The 16,740-nt window shown below is 41.8% G+C and overlaps 1 protein-coding gene across 1 annotated transcript in view; it reads left to right on the forward strand.

Moving 5' to 3' along the window:
• commd10 (COMM domain containing 10) overlaps positions 1–14,962 on the forward strand; it is a 57,777-nt gene extending 42,815 nt beyond the window's left edge. Inside the window, exons 6-7 of the mRNA XM_061071512.1 lie at positions 14,132–14,191; positions 14,436–14,962. Of these exons, the coding sequence (XP_060927495.1) occupies positions 14,132–14,191; positions 14,436–14,474 (99 nt within the window). The 3' untranslated portion in view covers positions 14,475–14,962. The remainder of the gene's footprint in view (positions 1–14,131; positions 14,192–14,435) is intronic.
• The last annotated feature ends 1,778 nt before the right edge of the window (positions 14,963–16,740 follow it).

Below are 16,740 nucleotides of genomic sequence, written 5' to 3' on the forward strand. Positions count from 1 at the left end.
TTACACCCATGTGTAGCATCACTAATGAACTGTTGTTTTCCCTTGTTTATACCCGTTGTACCTTTTAACAAGCTCGATGAAGTGATAAGAGAAAAGTGTTTCCCTTCTCACTGTTAAAGGCCGTTCACAGACACACACGTGTTCTCAATTACTGTGTCGTATTAGACCTCTCATCAGGCTAACTGACGCTAATGAGACCTGTATAAACAGGTGCACAAGGGAGCTGTCAATCAAGCACACTTTGTAAATGCCCATATAGTCTGAATGGGAGATGTAATCAGGTGACGTAGATGAAAATCTCTATGCGAGGGGACTTTACTACAAACCCTAAGTTAGGGCTGCTCGATTACGGAAAAAAATCATAATCACGATTTTTTTGGACAAAAACAAAATCACGATTATTCAAACGATTATTAATTTGTGCCCTTATTTTTTTAAATGACTAACCGGAAGTACCAGCCACTTCCGGTTCCGGTAAACACCGATTACGGCTGCGTGTCTTATTCCTCCGTGAAACCATGCAGGATATCTGTGCCAGGTTATTCAACCCTTAATGATGGCAACATTAACACTCTCCATAAAAACACTTTGTAACTGAGAACTTTGAAATTTCCTCTCAATATTAAATGTCCCCATCTGCCCACCCTCTACAAGCACACAGAGAGAGAAAAAGAGGGGTGGGGGTGGGGCTATGAGGACCATCATCATTTACCCCCGACCCCCGACATTGAACGGGTTCCATACAACAACAAGCAGAGAATCGCAAGCTGAACCGCGCGGGTCCGGTGTGAACAGCCGGGCGGCTGCACGCTGGAGGATGGACGCGGCGCGGCCGCTACACTGTGTGGTGCTGCTGCTCGGATTTGAAGAAGAAGATGCTTAAGGGGAGGGACTGAACTGCACATGCGCGTCTCTTTAGAAAAAAAATGCCAAATAATCGTTTCAACTCGATTATAGTAGTTTGGAGATCGTTTGACCCAATAATCGTAATCACGATTAAATTTCGATTAATTGAGCAGCCCTACCCTGAGTCAATAATTTCTCTTCTAATTCAAGATTAAATAGTATTTTTTAATGTAGCGTTTTCTGCATTACTCCATAGTGAATACTAGAATGGGACTCAGTAAGTCGCAAATCTCCACCATCACCCAACCGTCCACTTAAATTCAATCAAGTTTCATCAAGATTCATGCATTATTCCCTGGGAAATCTCACAATGTTAAAGAAAGTGATGAAAAAAATCCTTCTTTCTTGGCTCTTTCTCCGTTCTTCCACCAATTTTATGGAAATCAGTACTTTTTTCATGATCATGCTGACATACAAGTAAACAAACAATCAAACAAACCAGTGCCAAACATAACCTCCAATTGGCAGCGGTAATAAGCAGTCTTGTTTCCAAAAAGACAAGTACAGCATTTGTATGTGTTACAAGCATAGAAATCAGACAGGAGGCATTCATGTTGGCAGAATGGGAAGAACATAAGAGTACCAACGCATTATTTCAAGGTGGTTAGCTCTGGTGCTAATCTTTTAGCCGATAAACAGCCTTAAGTAGCTTTATTTGTTGTATTAAGTCTTTCACTCTAGATACAAACAAGGCTGAAGGGACCGTTTTTCCCCACTTGGTAAGATTTCCGAAGCATAAAGAACGACTCTCAGGGGACACTTTTGCGAGCTTCATGACTCTAGCTACTTTATAAAAAATGACTGTAAATAGCTCAGTTGCCCATAATAGAGAATTCCTTCCATGTCATGGGTGAGATAATGTGACAGCTGAGTGACATGTTTTGGTAAACAGTCTCTCACCTTCTGAATTTTCTCCTGCTGATAGATTGTTTGCCACAGGCCACATACCGCACGCAAACATCTGTGCTCTATTAATAACAATTCTGTCCTAAGTCAACTTGGAGTTTTTCCAAAACGGAGGCCTGTGTATGAAAGACAAAAATTAATTGCTTCAACAGACTCAGGAAGCTGGCGGTGTTACTGATTTCATACCTAAAAGGGGTTTCTTTCTTCTTAGGAGAAGACTTCCTGTCTCACAGTGATTAATATGTGAATGCATTTCCCACATGCAGATCATCATCAGTGTGCGTCGCACTGTGTCTTGCATGGCAAGGTTCAAGAGGCGGATGTGGAAGCGGTATGAATAAGCTTCTGGTGGAAGCCTGTTCGTGTTCCCATTGTCTCTCAACCACAACACAGGATGTGGTGGATTCTGATTGGGACGGTACACGCATGCAAACAAATAATGAACAAACACACGGACTCAGAGAGCATGGACAGGACATCGGTGACCTCATCCCTGAGGGACAAAACCAATAGGCAAAATAGCTGTTGACCTATTCAGCCCGCCATCAAGGAAGTTATTTGTTTAGCAGTGGTAGCTACCTCCTGCTGCTGCACATTTTGATTGTGCAGGGTGACTCATGCATTTAATGTCTTAAATAAAGGTGTTTGTTTAGCAAGTTTGTTATGTCCTCCCGTGTTACCACACCCTTTAACCACAGAGGCAGGTTTTTCCTTTCGTCAAAAATTTGAACTTAGCATTGGGTTCCTCCAAGAAGCTTTTCCTAGACTTGACTATTGGTGGGATAAATTCAAAACCTCTCTTGTTCTTTCGGTCTGCTTCTCTTCCTGCCACCATCCCTCCATCCGTCTGGTGCCTCTGTTATGTGTGTTGGTTAGTGGCCTTGCCTCCTGGAGCATGTAGACATATGCCCTGTTGTTCCTGTAATTGGTTCTCTGTATTCATGTGGGGATGCAGACAGAGGCAAGGAGACTTCAGGCAAAGCTGAGTCTTAATAAATGTCAGTCCATAGCCGGGTTACGGATGGACAGCTCACTGATGGGCTGTTTATAACAAGGTGCCACTTAATGCAGGGGGAGATGGGAGTTGAGGCAAGTTACGGAGATTAAGTGAGGGATTATTTCAAGAGAGGGCGATGTATCTTGCCTACGAGACAAGAAGAGAAGATGAGAGAGGGACAGAGAAGCATACTTTCCTCAGCAGGTAGAGGGAGACAGGGGAAGACCTCCTCACATGCCCATTCATTCATAGCCTGAAGGGAATGATTGTTGAAACAGCAAGGTGTGTGTTTGGAGGTCACAGACCGGTAGCAATGTGTCGAGGTATGTGCATCGACAAGCTTGTGATTTATGTGTGTTTGTGCGATGGTTCCCAACTGGCTGCAGTTACCAGGCGGTACACGAAATGTCAAGTAATTGACCAGTAAATTTAATACCGTGTAGGCTGCCCGTCAAACTGAGTCAGGTGTAAAATATGAACATCACAGGTTGCAATAGAGAGTGCATGGAAAATTGTTAGCAAGGAAGTAGAGCAGGGATAAAATGGTCAGTGAAAAGCAATGGATGAACAGTTTGAATAGTTAGCTAAAAGTAATAAATTGAAACAGTGAAGATGGCTGACAGTTATCGGCAAATTGAAATAGTTGAGGAAGGCTAACAATTAAAATCTAACAGTTTAAGTGTCTGACTAAATTACTAATAAGCAAGTGTTAGTCAGCTAAACGTAAGCTAATGGACTAAGAGTTGATATTGTTAGCTAAAAGTAACCGATTGAAGTTAACAGTTCGAAATAATGAGTTAAAGTTATCAAACTAAGGTGGGTGACTGAAATCACAGCATATTGATAAGATAATAAATAAACAAGGTAATCCTCTATTGATCCCACAGTAGAGACATTTGAACTCAATTACTACATTCACCTCTTGGTTATGGGTCAACTCTTTTATCACTCTACACGTTTCTGAAGCTGTGTCACTCTGCAGGCAGTTAATCTCCTTAAAATATATAAGGCTTCATATGGCTAAAGCAGTAAAGTAGTCTGCATTGATTAATATCGATCCTGAGCAGCCTGTGTTGTCCACAGCTGCTTTGTACTGTATGGAAAAGCCTCTTGAGGTCATTAATTCCCTGCAGCCCTGTGAAGGCAGCAGGACACCTACTGTATATTAATTAATCTGCAGACTGTGCTTCGGCTCTTGTTTCCCGTGTGTCAGGAAACTTCTTTCCAACTTTGTTGGCAGTTTTAAGTGAAAAATGCCTCAAGCTATTAATACTTTTGCATCAGATATATAATATATATATATAAGCCAAAGTGAGTAAAAGTAAGACTGAATAGCATTATGTTGATATGATCATGTAAATGGCTTCAGGACCAGTAATTAAACAGTTGAAATAATAAGATAAAAGTTACCAAACAGGTGAAATAGCTGGATTGAAATAATGAATTAAGATTAAATAGTTTACTATATACAGTACAGTAATTGATACATTTTTAAGTAAAATAACGGCAGATTTGACAATACCAATCTAAACATCATCAATATAGCTTTTTTTAAAATATAAATATACTGATGGAGCCTGATGTGTTAGTGAAAATTCACACACATACAATTCTTTCGTTTTTTTGTGTGGATGTGTGTGAAATTAAAAAAAAAAAAAAAAAAAAAAAAAAAGAACTCTTGAGCGCGTTTCACGAAACCTCCCTTTTGACCGTGATTATAGGGTGTGTGTGTTTTTGTATGTGCAGACCTTTGCACCCATGCATGCTAATGTACCCAAGCGTGTACAGTATACGCGCAGTGAGTGTGTTTGTGTGTGTTTGTGTGTGTTACTCCTGGCATGATTTCTGGAATGCATCCTGTCAGGCCTGCAGCCTGGGTCCTCCTCCCAGCTCTTGTCTCAGCACAAAACAAATCAAAATCCCTGTTTTGTTTCTGGTTTTGTCTTCCTTGTTCTTCTTTTGATTGTTGTCAAAGTTTCCACTGTCTCCCCCGGTGTGGACGCACACACTCCTCTCCTCTCTGCCATTATTTACTCCCCGCTGTTTTCAGAGTTTAGATAGAATGAGAGCATTATCAAAGGTCTCATGAAAACGCGATGAAATATTCAGACTGATGGAATGTTCTAGGCCAGTTCATTCCCAGCTGTTTTCTCCAGATCATTGAAATTAGAAACATTGAGTGACATGTTGGCTCCTTTACAAAATAATGAAGGCCCCTTACTGTACATGAAGGCTTTTCCATCATGTATTCACTTGTATGTCATATGTCTGAAATTTTCTCCTCTCCTCTCCTCTTCTCCCCACTTCTCTTTTATATATTTGTGCGTGTTTGTGTGGGCTTTTCGCGTGCGCACACACATCTAGCTCTTGCTTATTTCCGTTATAAATACCAGAGGTGATTGGCAGCTTCTAGTGTTTGGATTTGACAGCTCTTATTTGTTGTAGTCGACAGGCTTTTAGTGAATGGCTGACGTTTTAAGGTTCCAAGTCTGTCACTGTGCGATGGCTGCAGGGCGCTGTTTTGGATTGTGGATGCGGACACCAGTTCGTGGTGCCTCCCTTTCAGCGTCAACAGGCTGTTTTTCTGAACGACTCTGGGATCGTAGGGTCATGGGAAGATTAAACATGGTCTGCATTTTTTTGAACTATTGATTTTTACTTGTTGTTGTTGACTGGCACTTTACAGTTGTGTGGAAAGCTACTGGCCGTAGTATATTCTATAAGATTGACATGTAGCAGAGAGATACTGAGGATGGGTTAATTAAAAGAAAATTATTGAAGGTAGTCATTAACCTTCGGGGCCAGTTGTTTATTGTTATAAACCCACTTTACTTTAAGTGACGAGAAGTTGTTCGGCTTCTCTGTTTTACTTTGTGAATACAAGTCAAAGGTTTCAGACTCTCCATCATGTTAATCCTATGTGGTTAAACCCCAAAGGATGATGCAGAGAAAATATCTCTGGCTGTTACTAATGCTCTCTCCACCTACACTTAAAGTTAAATGCTGTTTGTTCATTTCTGTTCTCTGGGATGTGGCAAAACATTGTGGGAAATACCTAAATAATTTCAGCTGAAGCTACATTTGGCTCTTCAGGGGCTTTTGGTAATATCACATGATCTGCATCAGCAGATAAAGTTTACCAGGTTTTCCATTTCATTTTTTTCCTGTGGTATGATTGGGTTAATTGGGCCTTCAGGGAGGTAAAGGGAACATATGTTTTATCTGAAAATTATTAATATCAAAGTGTTGCATCTCCTGGAGAACATAGAAAAGCAGGTTGAGATTTGGTGGAATTCACTGAACTTTTATAAAATGCAAAACATTTAAAACCCCTTTTTACTCACCATTAAAAATAATTATTCACATTAGTTGGTAAAAGTTACAGTTTTGATTGGCTCTACTTATGTCAGTTACTATGAAAGTAAGATAAATCTCACACAGGATTTAAAAACACTTTGAAGGTTTAATATCAGTATTACTTGCAAATTAATCACAAATTGCACAAAATCCAGTCCAAATGCTATATTGTACTGTACATACCCACACTCCCACAGCCTGGGAGCTAACAGGCTAAGGGAATATCCAGTCGCATGCCTGAGTATGAGAAATGCTACTTCTAATGGATCATGACATTTTGATTTGGGGGTCATAATGTAATTACCTTATTATACGAACCCCTTCTTGTTTTTAAAGTGTACTTAGAGATCTTATTGGACATGTATAATACAGTATACTACATTAAGTTTGGTCAGTGTGAGTTGAAAGACATTAGTCAAGCTTGGTATATTTTTGAGACCAATTCCATATCAGTGTTTTCCTCAGCTGAACCTTCAACCTGTCGTCAGTTCCCTCCATCTGCTTTGCCCCTCGACAGTGAGTCATACGAACTCGGCTCACCTCAGCAGTGATGACGTACAGACAGATGGACAGAGACACGACATAGAAAGAGGCGACGGGAAACATGTAGAACAGACGCAGACAACACAAATCTTAATTGAGCAGTTGAAAGAGTGTGTTTAGACAGCACAGCTTCGTCAGAGAATCTGTTGTGACAGACGACTGAGCATGTCACAAATTTAATTACACTAAACAGAACATAACTTAATGTCTCATTAAGATGTTTCTTTTACATATGAATGACAGATACGTGGTTTCCCATCAGTGCAAGCTTATTTTCATCTCTGATTCAAAAAGATAAGTCAGTGATGATGCGATGCCAGTTGATTTCACCCTGTTTTTGAAAAAGATTACCTGGAAGTTTTATTTCCTCCGTCACCCGAGTGCTTGCTCAGTGACACCACTCCGCGTCCTCGTAAAAATGATCATAAACTTTATTTTATTGAAAATTTTTTATGTCCCACTTTTCAAAACAGCAGTTAAAAAGTGCTTCACAGTTATTAATACAAAATGCATAAAAGTACACAGCATGAAAATGGCAAATGAAATGGAAATGGGTACTCAACAATAAAAAAACACAGGACCAAAAACTAATTTCCAAAGAAACAAACTTGTCAACTTATACAAGTGGGTTTTTAAAAGATCAAAAAGTGGCTTACACTTAGCTCTGTATCCCTTAATTTAAGAGCTAAAGCAAAAGATTCAATAATTCTTAGCCAGGAAGAGCCAAATCTTGTAAGGGACTTGTAACTTGTAACGCAAAAGCAATGTCCCCATCTTTCTTTTGAGACTGGTTCAACGCAAGAGAGCAGTGGGACAGGCCATCTGAGTAATCATGTTGCAGAGTATAGTGTTTTAAGTTTACCTTGAAGCTTTGCCATGGAGGGCTCAAACTGAAACCTTAGTAAATATAACCCCTGCTGATCGCCCTACACTAAGATGGCACAAAGCAGAAAGCTCAGGCAGCCAGAGACGCTTATGAATGTGGGCTGGCACAAAGACGGAGAGGAGGACAGACTGACAGACTGACAGAATGACGGACATGCGTGTAATGTAAGCTGGCTGACAGACAGCCACCACACATATACTGTGGTTGCTTGTAAGCTGAACAACAGGCAGACAAGAGTTCAAGCATGCAGACAAATTCATGAACCAGATTAGTCCCTTTTTGTAGAGATGCGTGTACCCATGGTAACATAAGAGCGTAGCAGCAGATTTGGTTTCAATTAAGATGTGTCGTGATGCCAATGAAACAAAGACGAGTGTGTCCGTGAGTGAGTGTGTGTGTGCTTGTGTGTAGATTGCAGTAAAGCAGCCAAGAAGGGGAGGGTGTGATTGTTATGCGTGTGTATTGAGACTAGTGGGGGGGGGGGGGTTTGCCAAAATCCAGCATCTCAGCCTCTTGTGCGTTCCACCTCTCCTTTCGGTCTTTTACTGTCAAGATTTCTGCGTCAGGCAAAAGTCAACGACCAGGCAGTGGCGAGGAGTTCCATTCGGACAAACTCACTGTAAGACACACAAAGTGACACACAGCCTTTCATGTTCTCTCTCTGTGGAGCACTTGAGCTCGGAAAAAATTACAGTCCCCCTCTCTTTGAGGCTGATTTAATACTGCGCTGCTCTGGTGTCATTTTGACAGGAGCAGAAAACACAGGATGATTCACCCAAACCCGTGTAAAGTTTATTTATTCGTTTTTAGGTGAGCAAGGGATTAACGGCATCTCGGTCTGACAACTCACATTTGAAATGTTTATTACAGCAGCAGCGCACAGTCAATAGAGTTTGACATCTAGGCTTTGACCTCATCACACGCCCAGACATGATTAAATAGAGCTAATGAGGAGTGATGTGTAAATATCGTTGGCCCCCCCTGTAGGAACCTCCAGGTGGATGCTGGGGGGGTGGAGGAGCGGAATCGACAGGCAGCGTTACACATGCACGGCGGCAGAGGCATTGACAAGAAGATCGCCAAATTGGGAGTGTCGGAACGATGAGAACAGCAGTGTAGTTGAATTGAATTTTAATTTAGAATACTCTGAACTGCCAGAACTCAGTGGATTCAATGCGCTGAGACCTTGACACCAACCTGGAAACTGACATTTGTGATGTCAAGTGGGTTTTATCCAGGTTTTATCCATAATCAATAGGATCTAGGTCTGTTTTCTTTGTCTCTTTCTTTTACAGACAAAATGTGAAAGGGACATCATTTCTGTAGAAATTAACAAACTCCAGGTTAAAAGATCTCCACATGCTGCACCTATAGGCAGCACGGAAGAAACCCACTCGTCCACCTCTGAGGGGACTTGGCTTTGTTTCCCTCCTGTGATGTTGTAGATTGGCTGGATGCTCCCACAAACACACTTGACAGTGTTTGCCGGGTAGGAAGCTGATGAGGGTAAGCATGGCATGGTCTTTGCACCATCCGTCATACAGACATGAACCAGCCCATGCTGGGTGAGGCCCGTGATCAGACTGACAATATGCTCCATGAGATGTATACAGTCTTTCTAGTCATCGCATGGGACCACTGCAGGGGCACAGCAGGGGTCCTGACAGCGTGGGCTTCAGCAATAACAAACAAACCTCTGTAATCATTCATGTGTTCATTCAATCATTCATTTTCAACATTGTTTATCTCCTACTCCTGTATATTTACCAAAGCGCCCACATCAGAGCAGTTTTCTTAATGGAGGGCTATTAACAGTCTGCTTCTCTCCTTCTGGACAAACGGCCTCCTCAGACTAAAAGAGGGAGTCAGCAGTGAAGAGTAAAATATGATAATCTGCCACATGCAAGTAAGCAAAAACTTATTTATACAGGAACTTTGTGCACGGAAATTAAAATTTGCTTCACAGCCAGAAAAGTCAAAAGAGGGAGATATGAAGGAAGAGAAAGTGAAGAGAGTAAGAATACAAATAAGCAGAATAAAGTGCACAACCCATAAAACACATACGTACACTGTAAAACGTTATTCCCCATAAATGTTATTTAAGTTTTTTTGTTATTTCTTAATTCTTCTTTGACAAAAAGTAGTATTATGTCATCCATAATTAAATAAAACAGGAAATTATAGATTTTTCTTAACACTGTTATTTGATTGCTTAATAGTCTTGAGTCAAATTACATTGATTCTATCTAAAAAATACAAAAAGTACACATCCTATTGAATGGTTTGTATTTGTATCTGTATTTCCACCAAAAACTCTGTAGGATTACTAACTAAACTGTAATAACAGTTTTTTTCACAGTGTATAATAAAATATTTGATATCCTTAAACGTTGCCCTTTCCTGCCCTGATCAATGCAAACAGACCAACTCGTAAACTTCTCTATGTTCCTCCAGGACACAAACTTTCACACAAGGTCACCTCGTTTGACTGCATCTCAGCTGAAGATTGATTTGCGCTTGTTGTCGACACTTGAGCCTGATTTGCTTCACTTTGTGTCTGCTATGGACTTTTTTCATGCATATTTTAAGCCTGCTTCACCCAGCAGGCAGTTTCACACAGACTCTAAAGGAGTGTTGTTCCATCTCTCCTTCCCTGTCTCACTGTGAGCTTATCGACAGCTTTGTTGTTGTATCAGGTTTGAAGTTAAATTTCTGGATATAAGACACATTCTTTGTGACAGTGGATTCTTTTTTAGTTTCAGCGTTTGAGATGCTTTAGGTTGACTTGCTTTCCTTTCAACCTTCTTGAGTTATCGCAAATGTTCAATCTTTAAGCTCTTTTCTCTGGCACTGTGTTTCTCCTTTCCTCCAGCTCCAACGCTGCCTTTCATTTCTATCGTTTGTCTCTTTCTATTTCTCTCCTCCCCTCTTTGCTTTTGTCAATCTCCCGTGTCGTCTCCCCCTCTCACTCCCTTTACGCATTCCTACTCGGCCTATCTTTGCTTTTAATGCAGAGAAATAAGGAATTCAGTAGTTGTGAAGCACTCAGCGGAAAGAAAGAATTTCACTGCTTTGACAAGTGTTTCAAATCCAAACTTTGCTTTATTGCGCTGAAGCAAATAATTGATGAAAAGTGCAGTTTTGCATCCACAAAGATCCAGTCACACAGTTTCTTGTGGTATGAGAATTCCACAGCTCGGTGCCGTGCACCATGGCCTTATTTAAACTGACATTACTGACACCTGTAGCCGCATGATCGGAGAAGAGCACTGCTCGTTGAATGTGTTGTTTTGTTATCAATCGGAATAACACAGAATGGTTCAGTCAGAAACAGAACAACCTCTGAAAGCTGATGAAAGTGGTCTCCTGCAAACACCAGCGCTGCACTCACAGGTTGTTAATCTATGACACCAGATGTTCCTGTCTGGGCTTCAGGGGGAGTGCACACGTTCGGGTTCACACCAATCTACTTGAAGGGTAGTTCATTATTCTGCAACTTTTCTTTGGAGTTTCTGCTGTGTCTAGTATCAAGCTGTGTAACTTCTGAGATCTGGTACTGGTAATGTGGAAATGTCCCCGCAAAGTTCAAAGGGTCAAAACCATAAACTCTATGGACACGTCTCCAATTCCTGCTGTCGAAAATGTAGCTAAATCACCCTGGATACAGGTGCTGCCATCTTGGGTTGGTCAGTAGTGATGGTGGTGTGGAGCTGCGGTGTCGAGGTTCGGCCGATACACAGGCTCCACCAATCTGGAGTCAGTCTCATCTGTCAGTCGTGACGTCTTCCTCGGTGTCGTGTTCTCTCAAAGAAGCTTCCAGTCATTACTTCTAAGTAATGAACATTAGCTCATCCAGGGAATTATATCAGTGAGCTTGTTGGAAGGTTCTTGTATGAAGAGCTGCAACAAACTATATTGACCCACATTTGAATAATGACATGTGTTTGAAAGATTTATTTATTTAACCATGTTGTGTTTTGTTAGTTTATTCCGTCTCATTGTTGGACCTCCCTCTGTGTGTAGCCTATATTGTACTATAGTCTACTGTAGTTGAACATATGGAACAGCACATGCAAGTGAATTCATGATTATCTTCATGCTTTAATCCAGTTTTCTGTAGCCTGACACAGGATTTGGGCTCTGAGATGGATCAGAAGTGTTATGTACGTGCATGTGTGTGTGTGTGTGTGTGTCTGTGTGTGTGCGGACTGGTAGTATAGAGCTGTGATGATGAGGAAGATGCATCCTATCCCCATTGGTGTTAGCCCAGATCTGTCAGAGCCATGTTGGGTTACTGCCTGGCAAAATCTCAACCCTGAGGAACAATGGGATGGGCCAAACACACACACACACACACACAGACACACACACACACACACACACACACACACACACACACACACACACACACACACACACACACACACACACACACACACACACACACACACACACATACACACACACACAGACACACAAACACTTGTGCATATGCTCCCAGGACAAACAATGTTTTTCTTTCTAACACACACACACACACACCCAGCAGTGCCTGGAAATTCTCCTCAAACACACACTGTCAGATTAACATTCACATAAGCACGAACGCACACCAACAAACTTTCATCCTCCACTGCTGTGTAGCACTTCGGTTTGTATTCATCACTTTATTCTTGCTCGGTTTTGATTGACAACATATATTGAAGCTGAATTCTCAGTTGCCCCATGTCTCACCTCTGTCTAGCCGGCTGCTCAGTGGGAGGACAAGTGTTTCTTTCTTTTTTTCCGATGGGATCCTAAAGACCTTTAACGTAAATGACGTAGTTCTGCACCACTTGGTTTCTCTTCATTACTGTAGTAGAGTTTGTCAGAGTGGAGATCGATAAACTACAGCATGCTGTTCGACCCATAAATCAGATCAGAGGCGCTGGCAACGTTCATCATTTAACCTAAAAAAAAAATTAAAAATTCCTAACAATACTGAAGAATAATTCATCACCTCGTGGAACCACTTTAATGTACTCGTCTTCATTTCTGATAACTTGCTACCAGCCCTTAAATACGTTGTTTTATTACCTGTTTTGCAGAAACGATCCTTGCAGCACTTTTTTCTTCTGCTGCAGCTAAATTCAAGGCTGCCCTACTTCTCCTCGTACTGTGGAGTTGCAGCTTTGACAAGAGATAACATTTTCCCTCTGCGCGCTCCTCCTATATTGACTTTTAACGTTGCTTCTAATTAATATCTCAGTTATTAATTTGCCGTGACACATGACCTCCTTCCACCCACCCACCCACGCATCCAACCAGCCAACCAGTTCGCTTCCAGCCCCGAAGCCACATTTTAGTCTCCGAGCGCCGAACTGCAGGGAGGAGAGCTGCAGACACGACAGGATACATACGACTCTCAGCAGAGATTTCCTATTACTTATTTGTTTCTGTCTTTCTTTGTATCCGTCGTTAATTCACCGTTTCAACCTCTTCCTCCTGCCTTGTCCTGCCCTCCTCCTCGTTCTCGTTCTCCTCCTCCTCCTCCTCAGCTCCAGGAGTTCAGCACTGTTATCAACAGTCACTTCCTGTCCTTATTCTGTGCTAAGCATTTCACATATTATACCTATTTGCTCAATGATGGGTGTTGATAAAGTGGATGGCCATTATGCCCGCTCTTGGGGGTTTTGTTCAGCCTTTCGTTTCTGATGGAGTGATGGAGATGATGATAATAATAGTCCAGAGATTGGTTGCCCCTGGTTTCTTATGAGTTTTCTGCATAACCTTGTTTCCTCTCGATAGTTTCTGGGGCCAGTAGTCTTTTCAGAGAGAGAGAAAAAGCACAAGTCTCCCAGGGGACGCTAAGTATAAGCACATATTGGTACAGTACACAATGTCTGAGAAGAAACTGTCACTCAAGTTGTTGTCACCTCACTGAAAACTGATTTGAAGCTGAAATACAGGAGCAGTGTTCACAAATCTTCATAAATCTTAAAATTGCTCCATTACATTGATTTTGATTAAATCCCTGACTTGACACCATGCAGTATTTGCAGTATTTTCTCAATTGTCTGTATTCCTTCACAAATATTGCATCTTATAAAATCTCAGCAGATACAGAAAGTTGTTAGTGACACAGACCCTATGTTGTGATGTCGGTGCTGAAACATTCTACCGTTCAGAATCATGTTCAGTGTTCATATTTCAATGTATGCAACTGATGCAGCAACTTTTTTGAAATGAATCCTAAACCCAAAGGAGAAGGCGAGACGAGTTTCTCCGCCGTGTGTTTGCGGACAATGACTTTGCCTTGTGTGTATTTTTACTCACTCTGATGGATAACACTTAGAGGATAGTACGTCCTGGCCAGAGAGCAGCAATAATTAATGAGGGTTTTTATAGAAAGCACAAGAAGCCGACAGGATACGTCTCGGTCATGACTGTTACGCGTGTGCTCTTACCGCTGGGTTTTTTCCTCAGAATTTAGTCTCTTATATCCATCTCTGACTCTCTCTAAATGTACCTGTCTCTCTCTCTCTCTCAATTTACAGGTCCAGGAAAATGTCTTTGTTGAGTTTAACCACCAGGAGCTGCTTGAATTCTACAACAAGGTTAGTTTCTTTAGTGTGTGTGGTGTCGCCTTTAAGAGCAAATCAAATGTATATTGTGGTGTTTCTTCCATATTTCATTTCATGCTAATTAGCAGACATTTCCTGACAAGATACATCTGCCTGCGTATCTCATATTTATTAAAATTATTTTTCTTTCAATGTCTGACTTTTCCTTTGAATGTGTGTGTGTGTGTGTTTGTGCACTTGTTTTCCAAAAACTTACATTTTTTTCCTCTTCTTTCAGCTTGAAATCGTACAAGGACAGTTGGATTCTTTGACTTGATGCCTGCTGCTCTTTGTAGGACACCCGCTTTCCACACACACACTAACACACACACACACACACACACACACACAACCACACACACAGAGGTTGTTAGTGTTGTTGCTGACAGCGATTCCAGCTGTTTGAAGCCTAGAGATTTCATGATTGCTCTAATTTAATAGAGAGAATGTCAAAATGGGTAGACAGGAGTCTCTTTCCCCTTTCAGCTCCATTCAATCCAGGTCTGTGTTCAAATGTTTTTGAAATGTAATGTCTTCATCAAGGAGATGTTGAAGAAACGATTTGTCTGTACCTTGCCATAAGTAACAAAATGATTAATTGTTCTTCAAATGAGTTGTATGAAGTTAAAATGTGCCAATAGCCAGCGATGTTAAAAAAAAAAGAAAAGAAAATGGTGTGAAAGACTTGAAACAGAAATGAATTTTGTAACTCTGTGAATAACATTCTAATAAAATCTGAATTGGAGATGAAATCCATCCAAGCTGTTATTTAGTGAAGGCTCATTATTTGTCATTAAGACCAACCTGGACTGTTGGTTCACCAGATGGGCCCAGTGGACCTCCAGAGAGTGTGTGTGTGTGTGTGTGTGTGTGTGTGTGTGTGTGTGTGTGTGTGTGTGTGTGTGTGTGTGTGTGTGTGTGTGTGTGTGTGTGTGTGTGTGTGTGTGTGTGTGTGTGTGTGTGTGTGTGTGTGTGTGTGTGTGTGTGTGTACGTCTGGTTTGTGTGTGTATATGGTTCCAGGGATATGTCCTTGTTCATGCAGCTGTTCTTTCTTGTGATTTTGTTGTTGTTTGTATGTATGTCCGTGTGGGTTTTAATTTTTTTGATATAGACTTAAAACCAAGTTAGATCCATCCATTATCTATCCTACCGCTTATCGTTTATTGATTGCGGGCAAGGGGGGGGGACACGCTGGACTGGTCGCCAGTGTATCGCAACCATCCACGCTCATTTACAGACCAATCTACATGTCTTGGGACTGTGAGAGGAATCCACAATCTCAGGGAGAACATGGAAACTCCACACAGAACGGCTCAGGACCAAGATCTTTCCAGCGACACGCTCCTCTGCTCTCATGGTCTTTACATTCCCTCTGTGCCGCTTGTTGGATGGTCAGATAGCGTCAGAAACCCTTCTTCTGTTGACGTACACATAGTTTACAGGAACAGCCGAGGGTAGCTCTTTTCTCTTTGTGTCGAACCTCAGCAGGCGGCGGGCTGTGGGACACCCAACATGTTGAGAGGTCATAAATAATCGTAAATACACACTTCACCCATTCACAAAATCACTTCCATTTCCATCTTACGTAGATGGAGTCACCTCTCACTTTACTATGGGAACCCAACCCGCAGCTGGCAACTTCACAGATACTAAAAATATCCAAATGTAAAAGACCAAAAACACACTGTTTATTATCCTCCTATCAAATGAATGACTGGAGCAAAACTTATATGGAGATGTAAGCAACCACAAAACACACAACTGAACAAACACTTTACCACAAAACACACTGGTAAACACATATATAACACATAATATAGGAAACTACCTCCAGAGTGACTTACCTGTCTCGGAGAACAGTCCCAGCCGCCGTCTGAAGCATGACTGAGGATCTTTTTTACTCCAATTGACAATTTTTGCCACCTTTTCCAAACGCCTGCAGCCGGAGGGAGCGGCGTGTTCCACAGCATGGAGAACAGATGGCGGGGCTCAGCAGAGATGGCCGCCTGGAAAACAAGAAGGGGGGAAAACACTCACACACTGAGACTCACACTGAGATCCGGCAGAACACAGCACACCCAGTCCCAGTCAGAGCGATAGGGGGAATGTGTGTGGGTCTGTGTGTGTGTCTGAGTTTGCGTACTTATGTCTGGTGGGCTGTGTCTTTGCGTGTACTTGTCAAAGCTGTTTGCACGCTCTGCTGTGTGTGATGAGGCAAACTTAGTTTGGCCGGACACTTGTGAACACATACATCTGCGGAGCAGAGCATATAGTTCGGGGGGGTTCTGTCCTTTTCCAGCTTAAACAAGTATCTGATGGACTTGCTCTGTACCTCAGTATGTGGCTGCAGGGCTTAAAGAGATTGGCCACAGATGACAGACCCTGATAGTCGACTGTTAGGATACAGAGGCGAGCAAACAATTCAACCCAGTGTTAACAAACCAAAATACTTTGGATTGATAACACAACTTTTTTCCTTTACTCCATGTTAAATGGGTGACGTCCACGATTGAAAAACCCTCCACCCCAGGGTCTCATGATG

The sequence above is a fragment of the Limanda limanda genome, chromosome 5, assembly GCF_963576545.1.
Source record: "Limanda limanda chromosome 5, fLimLim1.1, whole genome shotgun sequence".
In the NCBI taxonomy this organism is placed as follows: domain Eukaryota; kingdom Metazoa; phylum Chordata; class Actinopteri; order Pleuronectiformes; family Pleuronectidae; genus Limanda; species Limanda limanda.